The sequence below is a fragment of the Rhinolophus sinicus genome, linkage group LG14, assembly GCF_036562045.2.
Source record: "Rhinolophus sinicus isolate RSC01 linkage group LG14, ASM3656204v1, whole genome shotgun sequence".
Lineage (NCBI taxonomy): Eukaryota > Metazoa > Chordata > Mammalia > Chiroptera > Rhinolophidae > Rhinolophus > Rhinolophus sinicus.
In genome coordinates, this window is record NC_133763.1 from 19,495,838 (window position 1) to 19,514,727 (window position 18,890).

Below are 18,890 nucleotides of genomic sequence, written 5' to 3' on the forward strand. Positions count from 1 at the left end.
TGTGTAGATGGGTTACTTAAACCTGAAATAATTTTTTTATGACTTCCTTGTCTGGCCTTTAAAAACCTTTCCTCTTCTGTAGCCTTTGGCGCTCCTCTCTACTTGCTGGATGAGATGCTGCCTGATTCATAAACTGCTCGATAAAGCCAATCAGATCTTCAAATTTACTCCACTGAAGTTTTTGTATCACTGATCAGGACAAAAACTCTGAAGGGAAAAGCATGATGCACTTTATCAACAACACACATTGTGCCTAGGTTTTCAGAAATCCACTGTTAGCAAAAAGTTAAGAAAAATTTGCACCTTTATTTTGGTGGAATAAAAACAGAAACAGTAATGGGAAATTGAGATAAGATTGCTACAACTCAGTTTCTTCTCTGCCCATCAAAGAGATGCACCACAGGAAATTAAACCACAGGAAATGTTACTTCTGCTTAAAATACTTTATTAAGCCACTCAAATAAAACTGTCAATAAAGGAAATTTTGAAGAGGATTTTCAATGAGTTTCAGTGAAAACATTCTTTATTGGTAAGCAGACACTTACAACTTTTTGATTACATACATCCTGCCAAACAACTGACCTCACACATGGTTGTCTAACTGCTCATTGTGACATAATCTTTTTTGACATGATTATAGATTTTACAAGTTACAGTGACTGCAGTAGTAAAAAGAAACCAGGAAAATGACTCTAACTAAAGAAAAACACTATGTAGTTCATGTGAAAGTCTTGTTCATCCCTTCTGGGTGTTTCTTTCTCTCTCCTAATGTAAATCTCTGTATTTTGAAAGACCATTATATTAAAAAAAAAAAAAGTAGTTCATTTTGTATTATATGTGCATCTATAGGCACTCCACCTAATCAATAAAAAGAAACTACTAGAATTAAATGTCAATTAATTTTACAGGGTTTGCTTAATTTTTTCCATTTTGTTAATTCAAACAGGGTAATGTGCTGTTATTTAAAATGTTCATTTGTTTCAATAGATTATTTCCTTAGGAAGATGATTTTGCACCTGTGAAAATGCAGCATACCCCTAGGTCATCTTTTTGAATCGAGATTGACTTTTTCAGCTATTATTTATATATTCTCCAAGTGGTTTTCAATTCATGGAAAGCACCAGGGCTTCCTATTTTGAGGGGAATACTTAGGAATAATTTCTTCCTCTATGACACCGAGCAAAAATTTTCTCTGGGATGGGATCAACACCTCTATCTGTGGCAGTTTTGGTAGCACTCCTGGCATTCAAACCCCCATTACAGGTGAATTCACTGCCTTGAAATAAGCCTCTCCTATTGGCACAGTCAAGTCAGTTGGCACAGACTTGTGAGTTGGCACAGTTCAAGTGAGTTGGCACAGAAGACTTTTCTAGATGTGCTGCAGTAACATATACCTAAAAATACAAAAGTGGCTTTGGAATTAAGCAGTGGGTAGTAGCTGGAAGAAATTTTAGGAGCATGACAGAAAAAGCTGAGAGTGCTTTAAACACTGTTAGTACATAAATGGGTATTAATGCTACTGACGGCTGCAAGGAAGTAGGGAGTGTGGTAGAGAATCCTTAAATTGCCATAGAGAATATCTCAACTGTCTGAACAGACTGTTAGTAGAAATAAGGACATTTAAGGTGCTACAAGAGAGGGCTCAGAAGGAAATGAGGAACATGTTGTTGGAAACTGAAGGAAAAGAGATTAGTTGTATAAATGGCAAAAAGCTTAGCTGAATTGTGTCCTGAAGTTACTGTATTTCCCCCAAAATAAGACGTAACCAGAAAACAAGCCCTAGCATGATTTTTTAGGATGCTCGTAATATAAGCCCCACCCCAAAAATAAGCCCCCAATAAAATCGTCAGCCAGATGTACACATTTAGCACATACATTGCAACACACGACGGACGTATTAAATTATAAAATAATAATATATACATATAAATAAATATTGACATTAATACTTAAATGATAATATAAATTATAATTATTTGTAAATACCCAAGCGGGCACCTTTGGACGAGAGGTAATTGCCTGTGTAAACAGATGAACTTGAGACTTACTGCCGAATGACCAATCGGAGTACAGACACAACTGCACGAATAACGTGCTCACTTGATAACGGACATGGTTGTGTCTAATATAAATCTTCATAATTCAATACATCGTGTGTTGTAACGGACGTAATGTACTCATGTGAAATAAAGAAATGTTTTCCAAATTTTGGTGCCTGCGATTTTTTGTCGCTTTTGTGTGGATCATCATTCTTAACTGTCATCATTTTTTTGCTACTCCTGTCTCGCAAGTCTTCAGTTAACACTTGATTGAAATTGGTAGATTTAAAGGGAATATTTTGACCCCCAGGCAAGATGAGTGCAAAAAGAAAGAGCTACTCTGTCGAGCACAGGAAAGGAATCATGGAGGACTCCCAGGGCAAGAATCTTATGGCTTTCTGCAAAGAGAAGTTGGATCTCTGATGGCGAGCAGAGTATAACCTCAGTCAAAAGGTGGACGAGGGAAATGCTAAGAAGCACAAGTGTGGATCAGGTCGGCAACCATTATTTCCTGAACTGGAAGACATCTTCTGTGAATGGATTGCTGATAGGACAGCAAAGGCTTTGGTTGTGCACAGGGCTGATATTCAAGTATTTGCCCTTGCAATGGCACCACAGTTAGATATATCCCCAGAAGAATTCAAAGCATCACAACACTGGCTGGATGGCTCCCTTCAGCTATATGAACTGTCTCTAAGATCGACAACACTGTTCAAGCTGGAAGATACTGAAGTTATTAAATGTGCACTTGCATTCAAGTCCTTTGTTGATGGCATCGACTTTTCTAAATACCAACTCTCCAACATGATTGCTATGGATGAAACTGCAGCGTTTATGGGCCAAGGATCTCAAATGACAATTGATCAGAGGGGCACCTCGTCAATCTGCATTCCCTCCACTGGTTATGAAAGTGCATGTGGTACCTGTGTTTTGGCAATTCGTCTGGATGGAAAGAAAGCTCCACCTCTAATCATCACTAAGGGCAAGAAAGAAAAGGTTGAACGTGTTTCAGGCATTTATGTTCTTGAAACCAAAAAAACCTGGTGCACACAAGCAGTTATAAGAAAGTGGGTTGATTTAATGCTGCCACTTGTTTTGCGAGGTGGCCAAAGAGGTCTGCTAGTCTGGGATTCAGCCAGCACTCACCACGCTAAAGACATGAAGAACTTCCTTGCAGAGAGAAGAATAGATCAAATAATGATTCCCGCAGGAATGACTGCCTATCTCCAGACTCTTGATATTGCAAGAAACAAGCCATTCAAGGACCATTTGTGCATGGAAATCAATGACTACATTGAAAATAGAATGGAGAGAAATCAGCGTGGAAACTTTGTGAAGCCTCATCTGCAAGAGGTCGTGACTTGGGTGAAGAATTCATGGGATAAAATCACAGACAGCTGTGTTGCCAATGCACTACGAGCAGGCTACATGGACAAGAAGTGCTCATGTAAGGAGAGCTCTATTGCTGGATGTGAGAGATTGGGGCCAATGGTTCTACAGGAAATGGAGTCGCAAGAAATTCAAGCCAGAATTTGGGGTTTGGAGAGTTATGACGATGTTCCAGAAGATGTTATGACTGTATTTGAATAAACATAGATTGTTGTACATGAAAAAATAAGACAACCCCTGAAAATATGCCCTAATGCGTCGTTTGGAGCAAAAATTAATATAAGACCCAGCCTTATTTTCAGGGAAATATGGTACATGGAAAGCAGTTGTTAAGTGATAAACCTAAGATATTTAGCTAGAGATTTCTAAGCAAAGTGTGGAAGGTGCAGCTTGCTTCCTTCCTGCAGATTTATATAAAATGTGAGGGGAGACAGACAAATTGAGGAAAGAAGTGTTAAATATAAAGAAAACAGGACCTGCTGACTTAGAAATTCTTAGCCTATCCGATTGAGAGACATTAAGAGATTCAGTGTTAGGAAAGCCTGCTCTAGGGAAAGAGATGAGGGTGCTGTACAACCTTTTGCTAATACCTGAGAAAGATAAAAAAGGCCTGAATATTTCGTCACACAAAAGGCTGTTTGAAGAGATTAAGAGTGTGACTTACAGATCCTCTCAGCCATTTCAGAAAAATACCCAAAATAGATGGGATTATCTAGGAAAAACCTGTGGAGGAGCCTCTGGTCTAATGGAGTAAATTCCTGTAACATCAAAGAAGATCCATAAGGTTTTTGAGACTGTTAACACCAGTAGACATTGCCATCCTAAACTTAAAAGGGATGGAGCAAGTATGAAATGAAAGATGATTGGACCTCCCACAATTCCACAGGCAAGAAGCACGCTGGCAAACTACTGAGCTGCTAACGTGCTACCTTTCAGGACTGAGGCGTCACAAGTGCAGAGGACGATGCTTAGGGTTTCCAGGCGGGAATTCCTTCCCGCCCGTTCTCGGGAATTTTTCTTTGCTTTCCGGTTCTCAAGTCCCGAGTACAGTTGGTCAGGAAATCGGGAAAATTGGGTCATTGAACCCAGTAATACCCACAATGGGAAATAAATGTGCAACTCACAATGTATCTCTTAGACATTTTTCCTATTTATCGATATCTAAAGTTACATTGTGTTACAATGTTACACACCACCAGACATGCTCCCGCAACACCAGAATCAGATATCACATGACCAGCTAATTTCGGCTCTTGTAAATTGAGCACATTTGTTTATAGAGAAAAGAAAACAGTTTGTATATACACAGAGAAATATTTGTTTTCACAACCCAGGATTTGACTACAGTCATCTTCAGGTGAACTAAGGAAATCTAAGGTAGTTTACCTTAATATGACATTGTAGTGAAATTCTGGGTTGTGAAAATAAATATTTCTCTGTGTAAATACAAACTGTTTTCTGTTCTCCACGATGAATCATTTCCACAAAGTGATGGCAGATACTTCCAACCACATTCGATCAATTTGTTTTCGGCTGACGATTGTAATGTATGTGAGTGTTCTTGGCTCTCTCAGCTGCTGTGGGTAAGTCAGTCTATTTAAAAACAACTTGCACTGCTAATATTTTATTCCAATATTACAATAATTTCCAATCTCATAATGTTTTGTGGCACTTTTTAGCTATAAATATTCGTTGCACAATATAGGTCTTTCTTGATTTTATCAATTATTTTTAATAAATACATATTTTAATATTTTTTATAGTTTGCTATCACAATGATTAGAGTATAAAGAATGTTGGGAATATTTTAGAAAAGATAACGAATCAGCTCGTTGCCAGATATGCTCCAAAACTTTGCAATGCAAAGCATATCAACCAGCGGTCTATATAAGCACCTAGGATACATCCATGGAATGAAAAGGGAAAAACGTCTGAATTAAATAATAATGAGCCAATGCCTTCATCTTCTAAGAGACAAACGACAATTTTACATTATGTCAAGGGATTGGATTTAGAAGAAAATGTAAGCAAATTAGCAACATTGGATGGGATATCAGTGAACACCATCACAAAAAGTGAGTTTATTAGGGAAAGTTTCACAAGCAAAGGAATGCAGTTGCCAAGAAGTCCATCTTCAGTTATGACACTAATACATAATTATTATAGTAAAGTGAAACAACTGTACATCCAGAAATTGGATGTATTCAAATGTGATGATAAAAAAACTTAAGTATTTCAATAGACGAGTGGACCAGTTGCAAGAATCGCAGATGCATGAATGTTCACGTATACTGCAGTGAGGCCTCTATGAACCTTGGTTTAATAAGGATACATGGGAACTGTCCTGTGGAAAAAGTGTTATCCTTGCTTCAGGAAAGATTACAAAACTTTCAGTTAAAACTTGAAAGTGATGCTGTTGGAATTACAAGTGACAGTGCAGCTGTTATGGAAAAATTTGGAAAATTATCATCGAATATTCAACAGTTCTGCTACAACCATGCGCTGCATCTAGCTGTAACAAAAGTTTTTATGTTAAAAAGTTGAAAGGTGAAGCATCAGTGACTTGTAGCAGTGATAGTGAATTTAATACAGATTCTGAATATGAGAAAGATGATAACAGTGATTCTTAGCTGGTGTGGCCCGAGCTGATCAGTATAATTTGCAAGATGATCTATCTTCGGCAATTAGCAGCGTATGAAGAATTGTGAAAATATTTAAATGTTCTACAGAAAAAAATTCTCTTTTGCAGCAAGAAATAACAAGGAGTGAAAAGAGGGAACTAGAAGTCATTTTGGACTGTAAAACACACTGGAACACACTCGAGAGAATGATAGAGAGATTTTTAAAGATTGTAAATCCAATTAAGACTGTTTTACGAGAGCTAAAACTCGATCACTTATGGAAAGAAGAGTATTATGAAATATTAAGAGGTATGTTGAATTGCTTACAACCTGTAAGATTATCAGTCGAAGGCTTAAGCAATAGAGAAGCTAATATTCTCACAAGTGAAGGAATTTTTAAGTTCCTGTTCAGTAATTTAGAAAAACAGAATTCTTCAATGAGCCAAATGCTTTAAAAGGAAATAAAATCTGAATTGGTTAAACGTAGAAATAGAGATCTTGTGTCTCTCACAGAGTACTTGAGCGACGTTAATTGTCTATGTGAGATGGATGAATATTTTTGCCTTGTCAAGTAAGAATGAAATTGCATGACTGGCGAAGACATTAACGGAAAGACTTTTTAAAGGAACATTTACAGCAGAAGAAGTTCCAAGAGAAGAAATAAAGGATGTCCTTACAGAGAGTTCTGACATTACATCAGAATCTGATCTGAAGTGTGAATTGACTAAAGCAGTATCAATTTCGACATCAAAGCCTAGCTGTATGCATGCAGACGAAATATTTGCTTCTCTAAGGAAGGAAATGAGCTTATATGAAGCAATGCATTCTCTCACTCCCAACTTGAAGATGCTTTTAGATGCACTCATAACAATTCGACCAATGTCTACAGAAAATGAAAGAAATTTTTCCACATCAAGTATATTTGTTACAAAGCGAAGATCATGATTGTCTGATCGGGCAATTAATGCTCTATGTTTCTTAAAGTTTCATTTTAAAAATAACAAATAAAAACTATTTGAAGTATTTTTTAAATTTTCAAATGAATATTTGCATTTGTTTTCTATTAATGTTTAATTTAATAAATAAAATATTTAAATGAGATTGGGAATGTTAATACATTGTGTGATACAGGTAAAAACTCACTGTATACTATAAGGTTTGGTTAAATAAAGTTTGTATTAATTACATTGTTTATGTTTTGAAAAAACCTGAACTATAACAGAAGCCTAGCCAAAATGATACTATAGTGACCCCTGTTTAGCGCTCACGGAAAGAGATGCACTTGTCATGAAATTCCAGTTGACCTCCATTTAGGACATTTTATTCGCTCAAGTTTTGCGTTGACCTTTTACATACAGGAGTGTCTCGAAACCTCTGAAAGACTGCGCCAGGGCCATGAACCCTGGTTACCCCACCTGCTCTACAGCTTGTCTGTTTATTAACATTTACTGTTACAGCCATTATTACAGATGATCAACAAAAACTAAATAAAAAAGATTATTTTGGGAATTCTCAAAAAATACAATTTCCCATTCTTGATTGCCAAAGGTTCCAAGATGTCAGGAATTTGGAAACCCTAACAGTGTTGTGAGCCACAGAAGACTGTTCTCAGGCTTTGAAACCTAACGCAGTGAACCTGGCATTGGTGACTCCTGCTTTCATTCCATTTTCCATTTTTCTTGAACAGGAATGTCTGTAACTATTATTCTATGCCTGGGCTACTACATTTGGGAGCAGATAACTGCTTTTCTAGGTTCACCAGTGGAGAGGAATTGTGTCCTAGGAATCACAACCGGATCCTCTATTACACCTGATTTAGATGATTTAAATGAGATTTGGGACTTTTGGGCTGGTGAGATTTATTTAGGTAAGGCTTTGCATTTTAAGTTGATGCTGTAATAGTTTGAGACTTTTGAGCACCTTTGGATGGGTGACTTCATTTGGGATGGATGTGGTCTTCTGAGGCAGGAGTGAACTGTGGTAGACAGAGTTGTTCATGTTCTAATCCCCCAGAATGTTCATGTTCTAATCCACAAACATGTGAATTTGCAGATGTGATTAAATTAAGCATTTTGAGATGAGGAGATTAACCTGGACTATCCAGATAAACTAAATGTAACCACAAGGGTCCTTGTAAGACAAAAGTGAGAGAATTAAAATTGGTAGTAAAAGATTAAGGGCAGAAGCAGAGATTGGATGGACACAGCCATAAATGACGGGACGGCCAGCAGCCTCTGTAAGTCAGAAGAGGCAAATAACAGAGTTAGCCGTGGGGCCTCCAGAAGGAACCTGTTACATGTTACTTTACATGGCAAACGGGCTTTAAAGATGTGGTTAAGGTTACTACAGACCTTATGACGGGGGAGATAATCCTGGGTTATCTGTTGGAGCCAACGTAATCACGTGAGTCTTTGAAAGCAGAGAACCTTTCCTGGCTGTTCTCACAGAGATGCGCTAACAGAGAAGGGTCAGAGAGATACAATGTCACTGGCTTTGAAGATGGACACAGGAGGCCACAGGCCAAGGAATACAGGTGGCCTCTAGAAGCTGGAAAGGCAAAGAAATGCTTCTCCTGTAGTTTCCGACAAGGAATGCAGTTTTGTCGACACCTCACTTTAGCCCAGTGAGACTCATGTTGAACATTTAACCTATAGAATTAGAAGATAGTAAATTTGTGCTATTCTAAGCCACTAAGTTTGTAGTAGTTAGTAATAGTAGCAGCAATAGAAAACTAACCAGGAGTTTAGTGGTGTCTGGGAAGAAGAAAAAGCTTTCTTATCATTCCTGATGTGGCCTGCCTCACTCAGGAAACCCCTGGCTTCTGCAGAAATACAAACATTTCTGCTGGTCATTCTTCAGATTCAATTTGCCTGACAGAATTTACATTCCTGTATTGCCACACTCATTTTGTCCTGGAGTAGAATACATTCTGAGTTGAACACTTAGAACAGTGTTTAGTATATATATAGTGGGTCCTCTAGAAAAATGTGTTGAACGAATAAATGAATGTGATCAAGGCAGGCTCTGGGAGGCATTGTAATTCTTCTATTTTAAAGTGCTGTTTACCACATCTTCTCAAGAATTGCTGACCTTTATGTCCTTTTTTAGTTTATGATGGTCATAGTTCTGTAAAATACAAGACCAAACTGTATTTTTTGATACAGTAATATAGTTAAATCAGTAAGTAAAAAGGATGCCTAATATCTTAAGAAGAGAAATGATCAAAGCATTTCAAAATCAGAATACAGATACTTTTCTGTATATATCACAGAACAAATTTCAAAATATTTGATCAGAAGATTTCTTAACGGCTCTTGATCAATGCAGCATCAAGAAACTTTAGTGTAAATTTTACAAAATGCATTTATCAAAATGGGGTTTTGTTCATTTTCTTTGCCAGCAGGTGTTGTTATATTAACGCTGAGCATGTAACAAATTGGTTTACTCAGATATTTAAAAGCTATCAACGTAAGCCAGCCCTACACCTAAAAACTGAAACATATTTATCTCAAAGCCTATTTCTAGTCTCAGTAAGCCTGGAGGATAGAATAAGAATAAATTCAAAATGTATCTGTACAAATAATAAAAATAACCTGTTTTTTTTTTATGCTGTGTTTTCCTTATTCATATGGCACATCCTCTCTCACTACATGTTACTGCATGAATAGGAACAATATTATTTTAGTTGCTGGAGTATCACAGTGTTAAGAATATCTGCTTCTTGTAACGTCAGGCTTTCATCTGTTAGCTCTTTGTTTGGAAATGAAGTCACAAGAATAAAGTCAAGAGTTGCAAATTCAGGGCGGGACTGTACAATAAAGTCCCGAACATCCAGGATCCTGAGAAATAAGATAAAAATAATTTGTGATACAGCTTTATTGTCACATAAGCTTTTAGCTAAAATTAGATAATAAAAATTGCATATTTCTAATCCTTATTTAAATGTGTTGTAACTTTCTTCAATTTACATTATTTCAATGGGTGGATTTATTTTAGTGTTAAGATAAAATGTGAGGATTACTTTTGGAGTGTACTTTTACTATGAAACAGAGACAGTATTCAGATGAGTTATGCACAAAATAAATGTCACAATGTTATTACACTGAAAGTCAGGTCCTACTCTTTTCAGAGCATAAAGTATTTTAGCAGTACAAGACCCAGCAAAAGGTACCTTGGATTGGCCTTGTCAAAGAGAGTCTGAAACTACGAAAAGTCTAAGTTATAAGGATAATTGTTAAAAATTCACTTCATATATACATAATAACTCAACTAAGGTCATAAGTGTATCTCTTAGAGGGATACAATCAACAAATTAAAGTAATATCTTATTAGCACAACAAATGTCCATGTACGAGTGAATGTTAAAATGACATTTAAAACAGTTTATCTGAAGTACTTGACAACAGCCCAATGAAACTTAAACTACATATTTATATGAAGATTTTCTATGTAGAAAGTTAATCCTAACCAGAATTATAAATTTTATGAGTAAAGTTCAAATAAGGTTTTACCATATTAAATTAAATCTGATTCCACTTTACATGGCTTTAGAAACAGTGTGAAAACAGCTTTTAACAATTTTATTTTTTTGAGTGATATCTGGATTTGCATTAGTATTATCCTACTAAAGTTTTTTTTTCTTCTGTCAAAACCGTACTGCAAATATAATTTCATTTTCTTCATTCCTCAAGTCACATACAGTTTTACACAGATGAGTAACCACATGTGTAAGTGCAAGCTAGAAGCTTACCTGTGTGTACTGTTGAATCTTTGTACCAAACGACTGCCATCTGCCAGCCTGATCTGAATTTTTGTTGTTGGCACTGAATCATCAATAAGAACAACTGCATTAAGTATTGACTTATCCTCCTCTTCTGGGGAGGAAGGTGTACTGATGATTTCAGGTGTAAGGCTAAGAAAGAAGAATTAAAGAATTAGAGCACAAATCCGAATACATGTGACAGACTGAAAGCAGTGGAATAACCACTCATACCGATTCTCCAGTTCTCCCCCTACGGTCTGGACTAGGAAAAACATGGCTTCCTTTGAGTCTCCTACACTTCTTCCAACCTCTTTCATTGTAATTATTTTGGTTCCTATGATTTTGATTTAGTTTATCCAATCTTTTGCAAAAGCCTAAGTTTGTATTCTTTCCTCCTTTATCTCTGAAATTTCAGGAGACTGTTTAGCACAACAGTCTTTAGTCAGAAATCTAAGTGACTTTGAGTTAATGTGACTAAGAGCACAGACAGACTTGGTTTCATATCCCCATTTTGTTAATTGTGTAACATTAAATAATCTTTTTGAATCTCAATTCTATCATTTATAACATGGGGGAAATAATACTGTTATGAAGATATGTTATACAGGCATACCTCAGAGATATTGCAGGTTTGGTTCCAGATCAACACAATAAAGCAAATATTGCAATAAAACAAGTCATAATCTATTTCCTGGTGGAGGGTCTTGCCTTCAATTTGTAAAAAAATGCAAAATATATGAAGTGCAATGCAGCGAAGTGCAATAAAACGAGGTCTGCCCAAACCTGTGAGTCCTAGAACAGTGTTTCATCAGATGCCAGCTATTTTTGCACATTATTAGCACTAAATCACTCATATTAAATCATATTAAATAAGATATTTTAGTTATGTTAACTTCAGTATTTAGCTTTCAAAGTCACACCTTTTTGCTGCTTAAAACTTTCTCCTTATCATTCAACTAATCAAACGATAGCGACATTTTTAATAAACAGTTTCAAGTATTACATTAAAAAGAAAATTTTAAAATAAGGAAAAGAGGGCATTGGTAAAACAAGGTTTCTAGGCAAACTGGAGGAAAGGGTGTAGGTTGTAAGCAGAGCAATTCCCTCAAACAGGAGGAGAAACATCTTCTTCAGACTTAAAACAGGAAGGTAAGGATGAATTTTAACACCTCAGAGGCTAAGAGGAATATATCAAGAGAGTTAATTCTTATCAGGCTTTGTTTTCTCAGTGAAGCTGGAAGCAGAGCACTCCGCTGAGAGGGACGCTTAGGGAAAGCAGAGAATGTGTGGCAATGTCCTCTGAGAATGGGAAGGCACAGCCTGCCTGCTCAGCATGGTGTGCGAATGCCCCAGCAGCACTGAACTGCACAGGGTCAGACAAACACAGTCGCTGTGCAGTAAGGCAAAGGGGCTGCAGAATCACTACGATAAGAGGATGAAGACAAGGCAGGAAAGAAGGGGCTGTCAGACTATAGGAAAAACAGCCCTAAAGAGTCCAGTGACCACGACGAAGTCAAACCTCAGGTATAGTGGTGAGATGAGCATGAGTGGCAAAGGGAATCTTTTGGACTGAAACAGTATGACAAACAGGCAGTGATTGTTCTTAAGTAGAAAGAGATTGGCTTCACATCATGACTTTATCTTCATACACACCAGCTCAAAAGCCTGCAGTGAATGTCTGTTTGTTAGCCCTGCCTATCAAAAATGATTCTGTGGTTTTCTAGGTTTTTTGCTTGTCCTGCTCTACTCTAGCTCACTAAGGTAATTTTTATTAAATAACACCATTTGCTCTACCATTGTAACTTTGCAGTTTTACATCTACTGAGGGTACTAGTTAATATTTTTATTACATTTAGGTTTACCTCAAAATTATTTGTATGTCACAATAAAAATTAGTTTAGTTTCCACCTAGACTGCCAGCTACGGAAGACAATGGAATTATTTCCATTTCTACTTTGTTTTCTTTTTTTAAAATTATTTCTCTGTTCAGTAAATAGTTGCTGGAACTCTTGGGAAATAAGCCATTTTAGAAAGCTATTTTCTGAATAAAGGTTAACCATTAGAACTTTTATATTCAATATATTTTTTAATATAAAGTTGAAAATGTTCTATGCAATTCTTCACTTTCTTAGAATATATGAGGTGTGATAAAAAAATGAATGTTTAAATAAAAAAAATTATTACAATAAAAGACATATTGCCATTAATCCATCTCAAAATAGTCCCTTTTATTTCAAACACACTTATTCCATTGTTCTTGCCACTTTCTGAAGCAGTTCTGAAAGTCCTCTTTTGTGAGTGTCTTTAGTTGTGCTGTTGTGGCTGCCTCGATGCCCTGAATCAGTTCAAAATATTTACCTTCCATGGTCATTTTGACTTTGAGGAAGAGCAAGAAATCACATGGTGCCAGATCCAGTGAATAAGATGGATGAGGACACATTGCGTAGTGTTTTTAGTTGACAGAAATTGCCATACCAGAAGCGATGTGTGACACAGAGCATTGTCATGATGGAGGATTTAGAGTACACTTTAAAACACACCTTCTCTCAATTATAGCTCACACCTGACTGTACCGAACAATTTGAAACTTGTCATACATTGTTACTAAGATTTGACGCGCTGCTTCCCATATTGAAGACCCCTGCGTTTCCACTGGATGGCACTCAGCAGCAGCATTCACAGCATTTTTTGATCACACCTCATATATATTCAACTATTTAGTATTTGAATTCATGTGCATCATATAGGCACCACACAAATCTCCTAGTATAAATTTCCTACACATCAGAAGCTAAAAATTCTAAAGACTACACTTCTCAGACTCCCTTGCAGCTAGGATTTTATATGATTCCATCTTTCTACCAAGTGAACAAATACATGTATGGTGAAATTAAGCACTGGAAGTGGAAGCTATGTAGCTCTTCTGGTTACCAAGGTGTTGGAGGAATTTCTTCTTTTAGAGCAGTCATGATGGAATGTTCTAGTGTCTGGTTCCTAGTTTCAAGGGCACTGAGCAAAGTGATGAGGGCACAGGAGGTGTCTTCTCTAGGAAGTTCTCTGTTGTATTTGTTTCTCTGACTATGGAATGCTTGGTTTGTTATCTCTTTCAGAAATTCTACAAACTATCCAAGGTTCTGTGAAAAAAACCTTTACTATTTCAAGTAGGAAGTAGATTTTGTTTTATACAATCAAAACCCCTGACCAGTATGGCTAACAATGAACAATTATCACCACTAATCTTTGTCATTCTCCTGTTTTTTTCTCCTTTTTTTTTTTTCTTTTTGGACATTTTCTCTAGCTATTTGCCTTATTAGAAAAAAGGTTGGCCTTTGTAAGATACTATAACCAGATAATATCCTTAATTTTATGAGTTGCAATTACCAATTATAATCATTGGCTCTTCTCAACTATCTTTCCTTTATGCTATTTTCTTCAATTCTAGATTTACTGTACTTCTACTAACAAAGATGTGCATTCTAACATTAATTCTTCATCATAAATTTAAATAATAGAAAATGAATATGTATAAAGCTAAGAGATGACTGGGCATTTTACCTGTGTTCTAATTAAGTACTGTAATCTCAATAAATATTAGTAAAAAATGAGAAATGCTAGAAAATATTTTTAAAAAATAAATCTGGGGGTCATAGCTATAAAAACAAAAGGAGGGAAGAAGCAGACCAACCCAGGAGAAGTTTGACCTGTACTGGCAGTAAAGAGAAATGAGGAAGAACATTTCAAAGTAGACCTGTGACTGGGCAGTGTAGGATCTGGGTCCTAAAAAAATCCAGGTCAACACATGTTCCTGTATTTCTTACATGTCTCAGAAATCAGTCTCTAAAGCAGAAAAGGATACAAAATTGGAGACTTGAGATGTGAAAGACAAACAAAGAACCAATACTGAATTCTTTCCTATTTTGAGAAATGAGAGGGGAATAGAAAACCAGTGTACACGAGACAATTGAAAAGAACTTGAATGGGAAGGACTCATGTACTTGAAAAGGAACAAAGCATGTACAAAGGAGTATGTTGCAAACATGGCCAATGCTGCAATTCCACAATTCACCTGTAGTAATATGTGGACAAATAGGGGATACTTTTTACCAACATATTTTACAAGGTTTATGAAGAGTCTTATAAGCTGTGACTATTATAAAGGAGTCTATTCATACACTGTACCACGCACACTGGTTTCTAAATTGTGCTTGTCAAAGTCTGAGGGGTTCTCTGGAAATGTCTTAGAGACAATTCCTTCCTTCTGCAACAAGAGTTTATATTGGGCTTCCACAACTTGAAGAAAGAATTTGGCTGCTTAAAATATATTGAAAACAACCAACTTACACACATTGCTCTTGAGCAAGAGCTTAACAATTACTTATGGCAGACAGGCATGTTTAATGCGATGCTCTAAGATACCTATTGCTTCATTTAATCAATAACCCTTTACAATTTCCTCTTCAAACCCATGTAATCAGAAAGAGGCAGGACAGTACAGTGGTAAAACCACACACTCTAGAGCCAGAGTGCCTGTTTTGAATCCCACATGCTAACCAGTTCTCAGCTCAATCAATTTGGGTAAAATACTGCATCGGCCAATGGAGGAACAATAGGATGCTAATGGAAGAGTTGTTGTGAAGATTATGTGAGTTAATGTATGTAAAGTGCTTAGAGGGCCAGGAATGTGGTAACTGCTACTTAAGTATTAGCTACTAATATCAGCACCAGATTTGCATATCTAATTCCATCAGCAAGTTTTCATAGTTTATATCTAAGGTTTTACTTTCTAGGTTACTTGCTATTTTATTCTCAAAGAAAATTCATGTTGAACAAAGACAATTATTTATCTCATTTTAGGATTTTACCTTCCAAGTTTTTGTCCTTCTCCACTAAAAGCTTTGAATCTCAGCCTGGGTTTTATGTATTCTTGACCCTGATGATCCTCCATATCCAAATTCACTTGGCCACCGTGAACCAGTCTCTGAAGCTCCGGGGGAATCTCTCTTTTAAAAAGGGGAAAAGGGTTTTCATTAACTTTTTGAAAAAAATGTATCTATACTGTTTAGATGTGGGAAAGATGTTAGAAAAATTTGCCTTCATTGACTGATGTTAGCTTTTTGTTCCCTCACATGAAACTGCATGTGAGGTGATGGTTACCTTATGGTTAAGAAAATTCTCCCTCATCTCATCCGTGCCAGGGGAGATATGAGGTGACGAAGAGTCTTTTTGTCTGTTTCACCCGCATCAGCAGATGAGGTAAAGAAGTAACTAAGTTATATCAGAATGACGTGACAGGCATGTTGCCAGGCTTTGGAAGGCCTTGGGCCAATGGTCCCCGGCGAGAACAGTAGGTATTGTCTGTCCAAATAAACTAGCCCTTCAGCTGGACAAACAGTATTTTTATCCTGCAGAACCCTCCCAGAACTGGCCATTTTCCCTGAGGGGGAGGCAGGAACAACCAGCTTGGCTCTAAGGTACATCTGAAAAAATATGTAAGACAGACCTCAGTTGGCAGTGTAAAATTCGTCATTTGTCACTGGTGTCACTCTAACATTTTGGAAACTTGTTGTAACATGCAGCTTACAACATCAGGAGAGGGGCCCTGGCTTCCAGCAGCAGACCTGGTGAGGTCTGGCTGGTTCCTGACCTCTCCAGTGTTGTTCCCCATGGTTAGCCTTTTTGAGAACTTGTTAACATTTTAGAAACTTATATAAAGCAGCATCAGGAGATGCCCTAACTTCCAGCAACAACAACAGCAGCAACGTTCTTGAGAACTTGTTAGCATTTTAAAATCCTGTATGCAGCTTACAGCTTACAACATCAGGAGATGCCCTAACTTCCAGCAGCAGCAACAACAACAACAACGGCGGCAACAACAGAAACAGCAGCAGCATTCTTGAGAACTTGGTAGCATTTTGGAAACTTGTATGCAGCTTGCAGCTTGTAGCATCAGGAGATGCCTCAGTTTTCCAGCCACGGACCTGGCAAGGTTTTGATTCCTGATCTTTCCACTGTTGTTTCCCCACAGTTTGGTGAGCTTTTGGCATCTACTATAATAGTTGCTATCCCATAAACTTTATTAATGCTTTTAGATACTCCTTATTGATGTTATTTGTGTATTTAGCCAGGTGATATCTGATCAAATAGTAAACCTATGTTGGGATCTCTTAAACTTGTATGTATGTATACTCCTTTGACATGACATTATCAGTGTATATAGTTTAGTCTTAACCACCTTTACTTTCTGTCATTAACACATTCTTTTAAATGCCTTTGTCTTTTGCTATTGTATATTGCTAAATAAATTAATTACCCCCTCTCTAGTGTGTCCCTCCTCTTTCTTTACTCTGCTCATCATTACATGAGATTACTATAATTAAGTTGTGAGCTACACTGTAAAACAGCAATTTTTGCTTAAATTATAATAGAAAAATTTCCATGATGATTGATTAGTCCCTGTAGATATTTCTTTCTTAAAGTTGCATCACATTATTCCTTAGTGATTCTCAGCACAGGGTTTTTTGTTATCATAGTGATCTTGGTGTGCTTCTGACATTCAGAAAGCCAAATTGTAAGACAGCAACTCATGCCTAAATTAGCACTAGAAAATTCCTATGAGGACACAATAGTTGATGCAGATATTTCTTTCTAAACTCCCTGGAGGAAGTTTTCAAAATTGAGAGGGGTGTTTTGAATCGTGGTGTCATTCGCGAGTGCTGCAGCTCAGTCAGGGCGGGGTGAGAGATGCTTGCTCTGCCACGCAGAATTCATGTACAATGAAGGCTTGTCTCAGGTTCCACAGAACTGACTGCCCTGCCAGACATCACATGATGACAACAGTGTTTATAATGTCTGAGCCTAAAACGTTAGGCTTAGGCTCTGTCGTACATATAAGCAAAACTTTTTTTTTTGTACTGTATTAATATGCTTTGAAATTTCCATTTTCCATATAAACTGAGGGAAGACTACACCTGGTTTTGTTTGGAAATTTACCAAGTCCCTGACTGCAACGCCACTTATTGTAATGAAGTTGCCAACTTCACATACCTCATTATTCCGTCTGTATGTCTGTCACATTTAAATGAGAAGTGCTAGATTGCACGTAGGTGCAAACTATCTGACTACTTCATTACGTCTTCTGGTGTGATCATACCCAGGTATTTATAAATTAAATATGTATAATTTTATGATAAATTACTTCCTTTTATTCCTTCAATATTTTTAAGATAAAATTTACATCATTTTTTGGAAACAATATGCCTATATAGATTATATTATCTATGAGTTCTTGGAGGATAGTGAAGGTAGTGTTACAGAATATTTGTTATAAAAATGGGACAACGATTATATATAGTTGACAATCACTAGCTGACATCATTTTTTTCAGTCTTTTCTAAAACAGTTCTTGATCATAACTTGTACTTGAGGATATGGTATGGCTCAAATTAAAGAAAAACACCAATATTTCATATACTGTGATTGTGTGAACAGTAGCCTACAGAGTTTATGGATTACTTTCATTTAATATATAATTTTCGATCTATATTATCAGTACATTCACCATCAATCTATTCCTTTCTTCTTCCACCATCTTGAAATGAGCCATCAATTTCAACATCTTCACTTACCAGATGAACACGTCCCCTACTTGGTCATTCCCAGCTCCTTCCCAGTGACTCTGAGGTTTCCAAGTCCACAGCACTGACTTCATTAAACTATTATATCCTTGCATTTACATCTCACCATATGCTGCTTCCGAGGACAGCCTCCCACTTTTCTCAATGACTTCAGCATACCATTCACAGCACTTCTGGCCTTTTTTTTTTGGTATCCTGACATTATCTTTGTAGAATTCAAATTAAAAATTGAGGCTAATTAGTGTCCTAAAATACCTCTCCTTCAGTGTTTCTTCACTACCAACTCCAGTGAATTTCATCTCCACTCCTCTTCAGCCACTCTGCTTGGACATACATTTCATCACTTGGAAAAGCCCACCCTCAACTCCTGGATGATGTATAACCTCCTACTCCAGTCCTTTCACTGCTGCTTAAATCTCCCAGTTTATCACCAATATCTCTTCAA

The 18,890-nt window shown here is 36.9% G+C and overlaps 1 protein-coding gene across 4 annotated transcripts in view; it reads right to left on the bottom strand.

Moving 5' to 3' along the window:
• Window positions 1-428: 428 nt before the first annotated feature.
• Window positions 429-18,890, bottom strand: part of UBXN2B (UBX domain protein 2B) — a 38,193-nt gene continuing 19,731 nt past the window's right edge. The window contains exons 6-8 of one of the 4 annotated variants that reach the window (XM_019756953.2): window positions 15,674-15,811; window positions 10,800-10,961; window positions 429-9,888 (exon numbers count right to left, since the gene is read on the bottom strand). In XM_019756953.2, the coding sequence (XP_019612512.1) occupies window positions 9,726-9,888; window positions 10,800-10,961; window positions 15,674-15,811 (463 nt within the window). In that variant the 3' untranslated portion in view covers window positions 429-9,725. Of the gene's footprint in view, window positions 9,889-10,799; window positions 10,962-15,673; window positions 15,812-18,890 lie in introns of those variants that run through there. The other 3 variants (XM_019756954.2, XM_074319238.1, XM_019756955.2) reach the window with 3 other exon arrangements.